The sequence below is a fragment of the Cyrtonyx montezumae genome, unplaced genomic scaffold (assembly GCF_038088225.1).
Source record: "Cyrtonyx montezumae isolate F1298 unplaced genomic scaffold, pur_monq_1.0 scaffold_0, whole genome shotgun sequence".
Taxonomy (NCBI): Eukaryota; Metazoa; Chordata; class Aves; order Galliformes; family Odontophoridae; genus Cyrtonyx; species Cyrtonyx montezumae.
Window position 1 is genome coordinate 12,602,113 of NW_027071824.1, and position 16,491 is coordinate 12,618,603.

At 34.9% G+C, this 16,491-nt stretch overlaps 1 protein-coding gene across 1 annotated transcript in view; it reads right to left on the minus strand.

Moving 5' to 3' along the window:
* Positions 1-560: 560 nt before the first annotated feature.
* SRBD1 (S1 RNA binding domain 1) overlaps positions 561-16,491 on the minus strand; it is a 114,440-nt gene continuing 98,509 nt past the window's right edge. The window contains exons 19-21 of the mRNA XM_065754780.1: positions 14,509-14,679; positions 3,566-3,750; positions 561-1,281 (exon numbers count right to left, since the gene is read on the minus strand). Of these exons, the coding sequence (XP_065610852.1) occupies positions 992-1,281; positions 3,566-3,750; positions 14,509-14,679 (646 nt within the window). The 3' untranslated portion in view covers positions 561-991. The remainder of the gene's footprint in view (positions 1,282-3,565; positions 3,751-14,508; positions 14,680-16,491) is intronic.

Sequence of the window (16,491 nt, forward strand, 5' to 3'; positions counted from 1 at the left end):
TTGTTTTAAGGTACTGTGGACTCTCATATTTAACCACTCTTCCAACAGTGTTTCTGACAACTAGAGAGACTTTGTCAGTTATGAGAGATTGTGTTTTTTTTTTCCAGACAAGTCTGATACCATATTTCCTTCAAGTCTCAAGAATATTCTATTGCCATTGATTATACTGAAAAAAACCCAGAAGGTTCAACTAATGGGAAAACAAAACCTAAGGGAAGACATTTTGACAAGTGCATCCTCACAAATTACATTCTTAAATTGAAGTGCTAACAATATAACATGCCAGAAAGAATAACTATTAGACTGTAGAAGCACTTTTAGAACCAGCACACTGAGAAAAGTTGGCCAGAAATGTTTTTATTTTGTACATATATAGTACAACAACATATTTGAGCAACACCTCTTAAATCCCAAGGTGTATCTAAGTGTGTTATTCAATACAACAAGTTAACAAGCAATTATAGAGGAGGAAAACAGACCCCCTAACAATGTTGCTCAAATAAAACAGAGTATTTCTGAACCTTCAGTAGTATCAGCAGATGTTCTTTTCTTCAGTCTACTTTTGAATTGATGTCATACTTGACTAACTTGATAAGATCACTTTTTTTCTATAACTAGGTACCCTTCTTTCAGAGACTCTTTTCCAGAAAACAGGCAAATTATATCACTGTTTTTTGAAGGGGAGCAGTAGATGTCTGCAGGTGCAGTATTGACCAATAATTGAGACAGCAAATCTTGCACAGACAGAACAGGTAAGAGATTTGTCTGACAGCCCACTGGAATTTCATTTGCTCTGCAGACAAAATAACCAGGTTTCTTGGAGGTAATCCAATAAACTGCTCTAGCAATTATTAACAGAAAGGATTCATCAAATGGGGAAAAACTGTTTCAACATTCTCATTAAATGTATGAACTTCTAGAACCCTGTTAACACTTAAAATGAAGACTCAATCATTAAAAAAAAAAAAACCAAACAAACACCAACACCCTATCATAAAACACGAATAAGATCCAATGTTATCCTTAATCGAGGAATATCAACATTAAGCACTTTAACTTCCACTCTTTCTCCAGGACCTAACCCAAGGCTTCTTCTCTTCTTCACTTTAGAAAGTTTAGCTTCTGTTATGTTTCGCACTGGAATCAAACCTGCTTTTCCCACACCAATATCAACAAAAACTCCAAATGGTGTCGCATTTTCAACTTTTCCAGTCAGAACAGTACCAACACTTAAGTCTTCAAAGCAGACAATGCTCCTCTTGAAGTCAGGTTTATCAAAATCTGTTACAAGAAACAAGAAACAAAAATAAGACACTAAAGAAAAGGTTTGTATTATTTTCTAAGGTTTGTTTCCAGTTAACCGCTTCTAATTAGGAAATCATTTCAGAGTAGATCTAAGGCACCAAATACTGCTTCACATTTAAAAATTAAGACAGATTTTAAAACGAAGAGTAACAACTGATTTCTTCTGTTATTAGTCACCTTAAAGGGCTATGAAAAACAAAATTATAAGTACTGTGAACTCAGTGGTATGAAACTATCACACAAGATTCAAAAATATGTAGTATATTAGCTAGTGATATAAATATGCCTCAAACATTCCTGGAACTAGAGAGAAAAGACTCAAGGTGAGTCTTACTCGAGCTGCATAAATTACATAACAGCATTCTATTTCAGATCACAGATCTGTATAAACGAAGGTGAACAGTCTTCATCACATACTATGCACAAAAATCAAGAACGCACTGTTATTAGGCTTGCTGTTCACCTGCACCATGACATCACAGAATCCAATGTGACAATTTAAAAATCACATGCAACTTTAAGCTGTTAACAACCTAATGTATTAAGTTCATATTCTACAGTTATAGGCACAAATAGATTTTATTAAATTGTCATTACTTATTCACCACTTTTTAAGATGACTCAGAAGAGTTTTTTGTAGGAGCAAAAACTTCCAATTTTTTCCTACTGCTGTATTAAGTTTCCAGAGTAGGATTAAGATTTTCCACACAGAGTACATCATCAAATCTTGATTCCAAATATTTTCCTCTTTTATGTATTTTTTTTTCTTTATGGCAAATACAATCTGAACAAATGTATACCTAAAATATACCTCGGCAAGCTAAGGATCAGACCCCAACAGAATACAGAAGCTTCTCATGGCATCAAAAGGTTGAATTACAAGTTTCCAAAGAATGAATGAATGTACCTGATTGCCCAAGTCAAAACTGGTCAATTCTTTCTCACGTTCTACTATACAATAGCACTTCAAGCAAACAAACAAAAAAAAAAAACCCAAGAATTTGAGATCTACTCAGGGCAGTGAGCAGAATAAGAATCAGAGGACATATGGGAACTCTTTTTATTGACTGATTTCCCCCCCCCCCATTCTGAGAAGCTTATCAGTTACCAGATAAGTTGAACTTCAACGTTACAAAGATATTTTTGCAAGAAGTTCCTTATAAAACTTTGAGAAGAAAATGTTTTTTAGAATATGATAAAACGTCCTTTTTCCTTTCCTCCCAAAATTCTTGCCATTTTCCTTTGTACTAACATCATTTTGGAAAAATAAGCAAGACCTAAAAGAATACAGAGGAGAACTCCTTCCCTTTAATTTTCTTATGCCACATCTCTACTGCTGGGAACAACAGCAGAATTTAATCTTAAATCGAGATTTATTTTTTTTTAAACTGGGGTAGATTACAAACTGTTCAGTTTTCCTGATTCCTGTTAGGTGTGCTTTATTTCTTCACTGACTAATTCATTTATTCACTGACAGATTTCTTCATACATTAATACTCCATCCCATCATCATTTAGATTTAGAAGTAAGAATGGCAGAATGATGAAACACAATTTCCAAGATCACTAGTTAGAAATACTTCTGAAACTTGCAAGGAAACTATTCATGAAGCCAAAAAAAAAAAAAAAAAAAGACAAAAATGTTAACAAATAACAAACCTGTGCATAAAAGGTATTACAAACCCGCATCTTTGCTGTCTACCTTTAACTCTTGCCACCAAAAGTTTCATTAAACAACATCTCGAGATGTTTTACTTCACAGCCTACTTCAGCTTTCTTTCCCCACCACCTCAGACTATTCAGCACTACCACAAAGTTTTAATCAAAGCTGTGTGCTCCAATTACACTTGTCTCTAAAAACTACTGCAATAGAAACAGAACTATACACTACTGTACTACTGCTCCACAGGCCTTTATTACTACTGTTTTCAGCAGCATTCGTCCTGTGATAGAAAGCCAAAGTAGATTTAATCAAAGTAAATTTAATTGAGTGAACATACTGAAGCTGTTTGTTAACAACCATACAACTCCCCCTCTTCCTCTAACTGAAAAGGCCATAGAAATACAGGATTCACACTCCTTACTTGCTGATCTGGAAGGAAGCATCCAATCATAACACAGTTTTCTCTATCTGACAAAAAAAAAATGAATTACCCATCTACAAAAGCCTTCCTCTGACTTGAAAGGTTAAAACATGCTGATTTAAAACTGGTAAAATGAACAGCTGAACTGAAAACACAGCCTTCAAAACAAGAGTTTACCTGTTCTGATGTCAAAGCCTTCAGGCTGAGTCAGACCATCAATGATTAGCTGCAACGTGTGTACTGTTGTATTCAGCCTCCTGGCTGCCCCTTCCAGTCCTTCCTTTTGTATTACTGCATTTACTTTTTGCTGCATATCTGATTTTCCTATTTCATTTGTGTTTCCACCAATGAAGGATAAAAATCTGTGAAATTCAAACAGAGATTTGTAACGTCTTTCAGAGGGAACTGAACTTATACAACACAAACATTCTTATGTTTTGTAATTGCTGCATACATAAATAAATAAATTGTATGTTCAGAGAAAATTTGAGTGAAATCTAAAAAGCCTACAAAGCCTTTTTTTTTTTTTTTTTTTTTTTTTAAGAAAAAGCATTTATCAGAAATATCTTTGAAAAAAAAAGTTGAAAAAAATCCCAGCATACTTACAGAAATTTTGGTTTAACAGTGTTGGAACATATGCTAAGAAGCAGAGAACCAATGACAAAAATACACATGTGGACCCAAATACTATTTTCAAAAGTGATACCATAAAACAAATTGCATTTGGAACTAAATAAACATCCTTATTTTGGTGAAAGACTTAAACAGAGGTAATAACTGTTTAATATATATAAACCCAAGAAATGATGCAGCTCATACAAGTCACATTTACACTGGACTAAATAACACAACTTGTCTTTCTCAGTTAACACTTCAGTGATCTGTCCAGACACCGAGCTCCGTTAGTCAAAGTTCCATGAATAAGTCTCTCCCACCCTACTTTATCATGTTCTTGTCATTGGAGGGTTGTACATGTTTTTGGCATGTTCTCTGCAGGATACAGGTAGAATAATTTTTCCCATCTTCCAGACTCTGAGTGAATGTTCCTCTTCCAAATTCCTAGAAAAGATCCCTCCTTCCTGCTTTTCTCCTGTATCATAACAGGTGTAAACTACAATAAGCAAAAGAAGTGTTGATCAGTAGGCGCATGTGCTTTGCACTTGGGAGCAGGGAGGAAGCATTCAACCTCCAAATGAAAGCAAGCTTCCTGGTACTCACCCTGCTACTTCACCTTTTCAAGAATGCTCGCTGCATTTTTTGCAGAAACAGAGGCTGATACTGCTTTTGACAAGAAACTACACTTTTATTTATTTATCCAATAACTCATCTGACAGCATTACAGGTAGAAATTCATTTAATGTTATATGCACTGAAATACGTTAAATTTATTTTTGAGAGAGCAGAAATCAAAGGAACATAATGCAATATCAGATTTTTCAGTAAATTGTGGTTCATCTTTGAGCATAAGAGCAAATCTTCACTCCAGAATGCCCACTGATTTAATACATAGAAAGACAGCAGTCTAAAATTGTCTGTCAAGACTCCAAGTGCAACCATAGTTTATTTAAGTGTAAGGTAGTGTTAGCAGAAATTCATACATTTGTACATAACAAAATAGAAACAATTTTACACATGAACTTCCACATTGCCTATGGATCGTCCACCTGGCTCCGTATGAAGGAAAAAAACTGACAAAATTCAGTTGATGAGACTTTTCTCAGAACTCACTGAATTTGAAATACCAAATTTCAAGTTTGACATCACTGTCTTTCTTTTTTTTTTTTTAATTATTATTATTAAGTAAATTGAGGTGGTTTGGAAACAGAGTTAATATCAAATCAGAAGTAAAATTGTTTAATATTAAAATGATTTTTAATTTTCTGTACACTAACAATATTAGCACCGAATATTTTTCCAATAAAAGCCTATTTTCAAAAACATCAGACTTCTATGACAATATCTTCCTTCAATTGCTAAATAACTTGAAAGCAATAATGTTGGAAACACGTGTAGGTCCAGGCGAGGCATTCTTCACAAATCTACTCAGGCAGAGCTGCTGACTGCTACCATTGATAGATGGACAATGCCACCCACCACAGCCACTAGTGACAGGCAGCAGCTGTCGGAGCTGTGAGTGACGTGTCAGATGTAGCATGACAAACCCAACCAGCCTCATGACTCAGCCTTCTAAATAATGTATGCTTTCGCCAGAGCTCCCATAAACAAGTTTGATGACATTCACGTACTTGACTTTTATCTCGCTTCAAATGGACATGCAGTGTGCGTACCTCTGAGCAACATTTTTTCACCATTAGATTTTCACATGAGCATATCCACACTATAAATTGGTAACAGGGTGGGTTTCACTGTTAGTAAGTACAACCACATGGAACAGCCACCAACGTGTAAAACACCTTACGTACAAAACTTTCAAATGTGTGGATAAATTGGCACTGTATTACATGCAGGCTACTGGAAAGAAAACGAGCACGTATCAGGGGGCAGACCAGATGTCTAATCCCTCAATTACTATTCATGAAAGCAATCTGTCTCCTCCACTTCTACCTCTTCTTCCCCAACCCCTAAGAAAGTATTTATCCAATATTATAAAGGATTCCTCATTTGGGATGGTGTCTCTGGATCCCTCATTATCAATTATATTTTATTTAAATAACTTATTAACATGGTTACCACTCAAAATAAAATTTTGTCTCCAGCCAAAAGAGGCTTAAATATGTGTTCAGCTGTAACGATGTAAGTCCTACAGCACTCACCTGAATCACTCAAGTTACCTGAATCACTCAAGTTCAGCATTTGATTGAGAATATTTCAGAATTAGGAACTGTATGTAGGCATAGCAGAACAGTAACAAGGCCCAATGTGCATGCATACACATACATATACACACAAAAAAACATTTAATACAAGCAACGCAGTTTTATTTTGGATAGTCATCTTCATCAGTTTTAGTAAGAATTATGCACTAGAATATTTCCAATAAAAAAATTTCTTATGGATTACAAATAAAATCTTTTAAAAATACCATTGAGCCTAAGTATATATTTAATGTATCATTTTCACTCAAACACAGCCTGAGGGCACAGAATAAAAACCAATATAAAGTAAAAGTCTATGGCTGAACACTGGTGCATTTCTATCTATAAATATCATTGCTACAAACACAATTTCCTTATTGAATGAAGCAACTCAACAACTTTCTTTGAGAATTTTAATGTAAAAAAAAGATATAGTCAGCAAAAAGACAAATTGCAATAGGACTACAGTGGAAAAACAAGGTTTCCATTAATTTCCTTATTTCAATCTTTGTAATGATAAACTAATTCACCACATTCTCACTACAAAAAAAAATCTCACCCGATTTGTAAACGTCAGTTCCAGTTGCAGAACCTTGAGAACATGAATGATCTGTGTAAAGATGTAAGCCCTTTAAGTGTTTTCCTTGCTACATAAGTGAACAAAATTACGTGCCACAGCACTTCAACTGCTGTGTTTATCTACCAGAACGATAAAACCTAAAGAAAAGTTAAAAAAATTGAAATGTGAAAGACAAGAAGCTTTTTCAGAAGTGAAGCCATTCTTATAAGTTACACTATCTTAATTTTTTCAAATGAGCGTGAGTATATGATGTTTCTTGAACAAAAATTTCACCAAGTCAGAGAAAACTTTTCTATGAAAGTCTTACAAAACAGAATAAGATTTAGCTATTTCAAGAACTTAGAGTTTTGGAATTTTGAGATTTAAATGACTTAGAAACCTTTGCAATCCTGTTCATTTAAAATGCAATTGTTCGCAGTCTTATAGGACCTGCAGAGAATGGTCATGGCTAAATCACTGATGGTTTTTATTTAATACATAATTTCATCCATCTTCCCCAGATAAAGAAAGAGAAGTAGCATAAATGTAACAAATAAGCACATCATGTTCACTTAACATACACATCTGCACAAAATTATAGCATAGCCCTTGTAATGCTCTAAAAGATAATGCAAATTTCAGTGGAATGTAAATAGAGTCTATAAAGACTAAAATGGTAACATACTAAGGGAATTCTTCAGAACAATTTTAAGTCACCTCAGACTCCCTCCCGCAAAACAAAACAAAAAAGCTTCTTACAATATGCAGAAGTTCTAAAGCTTTGCAAGGGTTTTAGTCACAGTCGTTCTGTTTTATGTAATCATTTCCAGCAACACGACTTAAGAGCTGGGAGTACTGGGTTCATTACATTAAAGCAACATGATATGCCATTACATCTTGTCACAGTGCACACATGAATTAATGGTAATGCAACATAATCACTCTGAAAACAAAACAACTTTGCATTAGCATGTGCTTTGTTAAGTAAAACGTACATTCATGACAGTAGCAAACTTAAATTATGTAGGCATTGATGTTTTAGTAGTGTTTTGAAATCCAAAAGCGTTATTTGTATAATGCAGATGTTGGACCATTCTTGTTCTCAATAGTCACGCAGGTCCCCAACATTTCAACTGGTGATGTGGATTATAAATCAAACAGTATCTCTGCATTACTCTGTAATTACATAGTTGCTGGACGTGAAGTTAAGGTTTCAAATCTATTTAGAACTTTATATATAGTTTAATCAGATAAGGATATTCAACCACTGTTTTTCCTCAAATGCATAATTTATTAACTTTATATATGATCTGAGTGCACACAGAAGACTAAAAAGCACTCAGTTTACATTTTAAAAGGATGCATCAAGAAACAATGATCTTCGAACTGAGAAGAAATTCAGAGACCATTAGATTACAGCATGGCCACTTTGCAACAATACTGTTAGGCATACTGGTGTTGTTTTCGTAACTACCAATATATCGCAACTGAAGTGTAACCTGGGATACAAAACAGTGAAATGCCATCCAAAAAATCAGTACTAGTTACATAATTCCATTAAAGTTCATATTTTTTTCCCATATAATTATTTTTTAATCCAACTGATAGTCAGTTATTAAAGCTAAAAAAGTGGAAAAAAACCTTTAAAGACATGGAAAAAAAGCATTGGCTTTATACATCTAGTGTATTTAAGTCATAGCTGAAGGATATTTCTAGTCTACTATTTATATGCCTACTACTTAAAGTATAAACAGAGAACAATTCATTGTTACTTCCTAGTTTTTCCTAATCATTTTTATTTGTATATTTTAATCATATAATGGCAATTAGCATTGAAAGCCTTTTTCTGCCCCATTATTTATTGACAAGATATTTCAAAGTCCCTAAAAATCCAACTACTAGGTAAAGAGACCTGCAAATGAGCAGGTCTATTGTTCCAAAGCGACAAATATGAACACTTACTGAACCTGATGTCCCTCAATCTAGAAGTGATCTTAATTAGGCTCAGCCATTTCCTACTGAAAACATCCAAAAGGATTCATTAATTTACTGAGCATAAGTTTTTCTAACTTTCTTAAAAACAAACAAACAAAAACAACTCTACTGTAGCCACGTACATTCTAATTGAAGCAGACAAAAGATGCTTCTGATGATTTTGAAGTAAAGCACTTTTACAGTGCTGCACAGTTAAGTTTATTTCCATTGCTCAGACATCACAGCAAGTAAATGATCCATCACATCCCTGATTTCTATTTTCCTGAAGGACAGAAGCGAACCAGCCTGGCAGGGATCTGGAAGTACTGTCAACAGACTAGCATGCCATTATATAGCAGGCTGAAGAGGAAGACTTATCTTTTGTTGGTCGCTTTGATCAACAGTACTGCTTCTGCATTTTCTTAACTGTCAGTACTTGGCTTCAAAACTAACAAGTGCTGCTACTTAGTGCAAGTTTTCAACAGGACAGAGATGTAACCAGTTATCTGCTGAATCCATCCATGTATGAGATTGACTCAAACTCCAAAAACATTTGAAAACTGATCAATAGCAATCAGTAATGAAATATAAACCATTATCAACATGATGGTCACTTCAGCAAAGCATTCAACTTCAAACATTTATTTTGGTGAAAAATAAGCTTGTGAAGAAGTGCTTCACTGAATATTCTTGAGATTTTGAAGGGACATCAACAAACCCTATCAATACAGAAACAAAAAGCGGGACTGTTCTTCCTGCCTGTCAAAGCCTGTTCTTGAGGCAGAACCATCCACAGCAACCAGTACTGTCTCCTAGCAGGCAAGGTCCTGAAATGATGGTCAGCCAGGGAAGACTCCCACCTGCGTTAAGCTAAATTACAACTTGAGATCTGTTAGAAATGTTTTACCAGTATTTGTAAGTCAGACTGACTGAAATACAACCTGTCTTCCAGATGCTTCGATATGCAAGATGCCAATACACATTCTGATTGCCAGCCTTTAGCAGAAAATACTTTTATGAGATTTATATAAAATCAGTAAGTGGTAAGATTCAGTCATATGAAACCAACTGCACCCAGCAGACTGATACAACAAAGGAATAACATTGCCTTTTCTTTCCAGCATTTTGGTTTCTAACCAGAACCTGGTTGTAACTTCTTGGGACTTCCTAAACGTTTCCTCAGTTTTCCCAGTAGTTCTTTTACAATATGTACCAAGAAACTGGATATGTTCTACATGTTGTATTAATTGTACGTAGAAGATTCTCCCACTATAAGCTGGTTTTCACATATAGACTTTTCAGAAACTTAAAACACAGCTCTGCTTTGCAGGAAAATATGCTGCCTACAAAGTATTTCAAAAGTATTTTTTTTCTTTAACGTTTAGTAAATTATGATTCATAATAAAGCTTGATTACTGCACATGATACAGTCAAGCTCTGATAATGTAAAATCATCAGTAGGATGTTTTTCAGTTATTTTACAGAAATTGTACAGATATTAAGTTAAGATGTTTAAGTGCCACAAATCAATCATTCATGTCACTGTAGTAAAGATTACATCAATGTTTCCATTATAAAAAAATAAAAATCCTATTTTTCAGGGGTTTCTAATTCAGCCATTAAAATTGGCTCCAGTCTAAAACTTGGCAACCAAATTCACCACTTGGGAGCAAATCTTTTACCCCCCTTTTTTTTTTTTTTAACGGCTTGGCTTTTCAAGCTACAAAATACTTCTGAAGAAAATAAGTGGTTTTAAATTTTGGTGAACTTCTACCCCTCAAAAACATTGTTTTAAAAACTGATAATTTTGCATGTCATAAATCTGTAATGCAGACTACTGCCTCTGGGTAATCTGAATAGAAGCAATGTATAAAAATTACTGACTTATTTTGCTTAAAAATAAATGTAATTTCCCATGAAAACTTTTAATCTAATAAAATTTTGATTAAAGCTTTTCTCATGGCAAAATGTGGCAGACATTACACAAGGAAGCCTTTATGATTAATACAATAATATTGATTCCATCCATTTTGATATCTGAGCTAACAGACTCTCTATTTTGATGCCTTGAATCTAATCTGTCCATAACATTCATCAGAAAAATTCTCCTTTTGCTAGCACAGATCCACCTGTGAGCATGGCACAGTAACTGACAAACTGTGTAAACAGCAAGAAAGAAAATGATACTTTAAAAGCAGCAAAGAAACAGATAAAATGAAATGTATTTTATTTAAAAACATTTGTATTGAATTCTGATTCAATACAGCCCACTGTAACAATTAAGCCCTCTTCTAACAGTCTCAATGATTTTCAAGAACATCAGATTTAAATTAGGTTTTAAACCACAGAAGAGTTAGTTCAGTACTAACATCTTAAAAAGTCCTGCAGAGGTTGTTTTCCTGTTATTTCTTTTGAGAAGTCATTTTAAACACAATCACTAGCAAGTTACATTAGATGACTGAGGGCAGGGTAATATGATATCTGGTTCACATTTAGACCATATGTCATCAGTGTCCAGTTTTGATTTTTTTTTACACTATACTGCTTATTTTTTTGTGCTAGTTTGCTGCAGAGCATTCTCTTCAAATGGCTATCTGCAAGACAAAAATATTAGAAATATTTCCCCCCTGCCTTCCCCACATCATGTTGGGGTATCAAGCTATGCCAGGTTATCACCTTCATATTTCATGAACTTTCAAGGAAAACATTTTACAACTGAAAGAAAAATAATATGGAACATAGAGAACATTCATAGAAAACACTTTGAGACATTTTTATTTAAATGTAAGAAGTACGATAACAGAAAAAGTCCAAAGGAAACAGAAGAGACTGATTCTATTACAGGAACAGATGCTATGCTTATTACTTAAGGTGTTTCATTAACAAATGGTATTATGGTTTTATACTAGTTTGTTATCTGTTGACATTCTTCTGCACAATGAAACTTCACGGTATGATACCTACAACGTGCGCTTGGATATAAATATTTCAACTGAAAATTCAGTCTAGGAAGACAGTGTTTGGAGAGAAACAAAGAGTAGACAATAGCACAGCTGGAAACTTACTTTCAAGAAACTGCATTAGTAAAAGAGAAATTACATCAAACAGTGTTGGTCTGTAGCCACACCATACTTCTCTAAAGGCTCTGCAGCTCTCAAAGCCCAGTGTGTTTCACTGTGAGCTTATTCTAAGAAACTTCAAGGTATCTCTATGCAATGTTGGTAGTGTAATAGGTGTCAGTCCCCTCTCAGCATCACACCGAAGCCTGTGATTCCAGCTACCTACTACAAGTATCTCCAGAATTTCAGAATTTGAATATGTGAACTACCCCACACAGCAATACAGCTACTCTCTATTTCAGATATAAATTATCCTGTTATATATTATATATAAATTAGATATAAATTAGATTCTTTTAGTTCTTTGTTTTCCAATCAGCTTCTGTGATGGCACAGTACTTAGATAAAATACTGTAGTATTCTACCATTAACTGGCTACAGTTTTCTTCTCTCTGAAGCAGTCTTTCCACATCAACAAACTCTTAAGTAAAGCTGGTAACACTATTAATACTTTTTCCTTCTTTTTTTTCTTTTTGTAACCTATTATTGTACTAGAGCTGAAAAGCCAAATGTACTAAATACCAAATCCTGGCTACTTGATATTTAAATGGAATAAAACACAATAAGGAAAAATCAGCATTACTGTTTGCTTATTTATCTACATTAAATTCACTATGAAAAATCTAAAGTAGGGATGACTAAGGTTTCTCACCCTCTCAATCCTAACTGTAGGATTACTTGTTTTATTATTTCATTTATTCAGTTATGCGTAGGACAGAGAAATAGTATCAAATGGTGATGCATTAGAAAAAATAGACTGAGAAAAAGAATAAACCAAAGTTACATAAACATTGCACAAAGAGAGTAGGAACACAAGTAGACAACTTCACACTGGCCCAAGAATCACGGCCAACGGAGAAGGATATGTGGCATGGAACAGACAGGAACAAAACTGCTCAGCAGAAGGAAAGAAGGTTCACCTCTGAAGAGGAAATTGTATATGCAATTACTCTTCTAGTGAGCTAACAAAGCACGCATTGTAGGGAAGGTATTCTAGAAATGCAAGAAGATACTGAAGGGATTTTTTTTTTTTTAAGATAAGCAACACGAGCTTCATGAATTCAGAAATTCAGTGTCTCCCTTTGGGGCTTAGAGATTGTTTTGTTACAAACAGGTAGCAGAATGATGTTTCTCCAGAAGTAATATTCTCAGATATCACGAGAACCCTAAAGCATTTAACTACTACTGATGAAATTATCTCCAGCATGCCTTAAGAAAAGAACCTGTTCACCGCAAATCGCTTACAAAAATAAATACGTGCTGGTTTATGGTAGGAAATAATGTTTTCTCAAGAGGACAAGCCGAGTCTAATTTCAACCAGGACCGATGATAGAAAAGATCAAATCTTATACTAGCATTCACCAGCTGCAGTACTCCATAAAGAGAGGCACACATGGGTTCCTAATTACTCGGTGTGACCTACAGAAAAAACATTCTCTTCTTTTAGCTGAAGGTCACACACTAAAACCACCGTGGCATTCATGTATTTGGAAACTTAATATAGACATCTTAATCAGATCTTGCAACATCAGAATTTAATTGTAGAGCTTCATAATAATGAGGCGTACTTATATATGCCCATGCACTTGTGTGCACAAACAATCATGCATAAACAAATTTTTGTGGTCACAATTCATGGAGAAGGAAATTCATTTGGTGGATGTTGACCAAAAGTCATGAAATAAAAGCAGTTGTTAATGATGCAGAAGTATTAAACTACCACTGCCTAAAAATTTGCACAGTGTTTCAATGAGATTATTTTTTAAGAACAATCATTTTTTCTTGGAGGTTCTGAGCAAAACAAGATATAAAGCACAATCAATAATAAAACCATAAGACGAATTAGATGCTTTCTGCTAATTTGCTCAGAGCATAACATGAGCCTATTACACTATATTACAGCATTTTAAAATAATCTGCTGATTTATCTGAAATTAGACATCTCACTAACAAACTTGATGTATATGCTGTTATTTTGTTATTCTTATTGTCTTAAGTTTCTTCAGATTCAGTAGAATATCTTGCTACCTGGGTATCCAAAGACACCAGACAACATCCTCCAGTATCTGTGTAAAATTCAGCAGTGAAACTTGGTTGTAGATGCATTTGCTGATGGGAAACATTTTCTCTTAATAAAGTCAGTGGTATTGCTGGGTAAAATTAAATGCATGGACAAAAAAGGGAAGTACTCCTACACACACACAAAAAAAAAAAAACATCCCTCAAAAGTTCTTTACATAGGATTTGAGGGCAAGGTTAAAGACAAATCAGTTTTCAGTCATTGCTCGAACAAATGATTGCTTTCCATACTTTGTGAATGAAAAGTACTAATGCTAATATTTGGCATAAGAAGAGCTGCCAAACAAAAGGAAATTGAGAAAAGTGGTCTCAGTAAAGGGAGTAAGTGATCATATGAAGTCAGAGTAATGGGAGAAGTATCTGGCAAACTTTAGGAAATTTCATTACTGAAAAACAATGATGTGAAAACTAAAAGCAAAAAAGAACTGCTAAACAACTAAATTTGAATGCAAGTCCTTTATCTCCAAATATAAATATTTCTGCCTCAAAAGACTGAGGAGGTTGTCATCAGAAAATAACAGTAATTACATTTTTTTTTTTAATTGATGGTTCAAAAACCTTTCTACTGCTTACCTCATTGCAATGCTGTAAGACTCTGGATGGATACAAGTTTGGTCCAAAGGATTGGGCTGGTACGAGGCACTTGGTGTTGGTTTGCTTTTCTTTTTACCTTGTTTCTCATTGGTGATTTGTGTACCCGCTTTAGTAAAAAGTGCATGACTTCCAAGCTGAGTTTTCTTATTACTGTGAGACATAAAAAAACCCAACGACATGTGATTCTAACTGAACAAGAGCCTAGCATGGCACTTAAACATTAAAAAAGCAATCAGCTTTTTTTTATCTGATGCTCACTCTCACCAAAATGTATAACACTCCTGAATAGTTGTTGTGGATGAATCTTAACAACATAATAACAGCATAAGAATCTATCATATATTTTTATGTATAATATAGAAGTACACAGACTGTGCATCATCAAAAATTCTGTGCAATGCCAAGATTACAAAAAAAGTAGGAAATGAAGCAAAACACATCATTTGTAATATTAAAGCAAAGCACTTACAGAAAATGAGAAAATGAAAGTACTGATAGGGTAAAATTCCTCAACACACAACCTACTGTTTAGTCTGGAAACTGGATAGTATCTTCTGTCTTTCAAGTAGGTACAATTGTGTCGCAATTGTACCATAAGTGTTTGAATAACATTACTTCACTCTCTATATTTAAATTTCTGAAAATGTCTGCTCAAATACAGGTCAGGTTTAAATATGGAAAATTTAGAATATGAAAAACTTAAACCAGTAAAAACCTAAGGGTTAAACCTACCACTGTTTCAGAATTTAGAAATAATTACCAAAACAGTAAATGCCATGTTCTTTACTCGGGATGGAATAATGCCAATCACATGCCTGGACTGGGAGACAAGAGGCTAGAGAGCTGCCCTGCTGAAAGAGATCTGAAGGTGCTGATCAACAGCAGGCAAAACAAGAGCCTGCAGCATGCCCAGGTAGCCAAGAGAGTAAACCATGTCTTGAGGGGCAATAAATACAGCATAGCCAGTCAAAAGAGGTGATCCTTCCCTTCTATGCCTAGTGCTAGTGTGGCCTCACTTTGAGAACTGTGTGCACTTCTGAGGTCCACACCATAAAAAGGGCAATAAGGTCCTTGAAAGCAAACTAGGAATTTAACAAAGCTGACAGAAAGGTTGGAAGTTGTATTATGTAAAGAGAGGACAACACTTAGGCTGTGCAGTTTGGAAAAAGGAGGTTAGAGGTGATCTCACTGTTCTCTGCAGTTCTCTGAGGAGGGAAGAAGGAGGGAATAAGGAGGGAATCTCTCCTCCTGGGAACTGATAGCAAGATGGGAATGGCACAAGGCTGTGCCAGAGGAGGCTCATGCATTTATTTACTGTGCAGGTGGTCAGCCACTGGAGCAGGCTTCCTAGAGGGAGTCCCAAGCCTGTCAGCATTCAAGAGGCATCTAGATAATGCCCTCCATAACATGCTTAAACTTTTGGTTTGCTCTGAAATGCTAAAGAAGTGAGGCTTGATGATCAGTGAAAGACCTTCGGAACAATACTATATTCTGGTTTTTCAAAAGTTCCTAATACAGCTTTCCTTAAAACAGTGAATACAATCTCAACTCCTAGTCAGTTAGATTCTGCAAGCATTTGAGTTGTTTCTCTTAAATTGGTAAGATAATAAAGGTTCCAAAGTCTCAGAGAGGCCCATGGACAGATTGCCAATAATGGCAGGAGGACTGTATGTGAACAACAGTGCTGCAACAGAGGAGAAGAAGAAAGATGACTCGTTACAAATAGCACTTGCACTTCAGGCTCTACCTCAACATGGAATATAGGTAGAAATGCAGGCATAGCTTCTTCTTTCAATATCAGTATTTAAAAAAACAACTATTTAAATAACCATCGCCTATGTTGTGGCCTTTCAGTATTTAAAGAGGAGCTACAAGAAAGAAGGGACAGACTCTTTAGCAGGGTCTATGGTGACAGAGCAAAAAGAAATAGTTTCAAACTTAAAGGAGAATAGATGTAGGTTG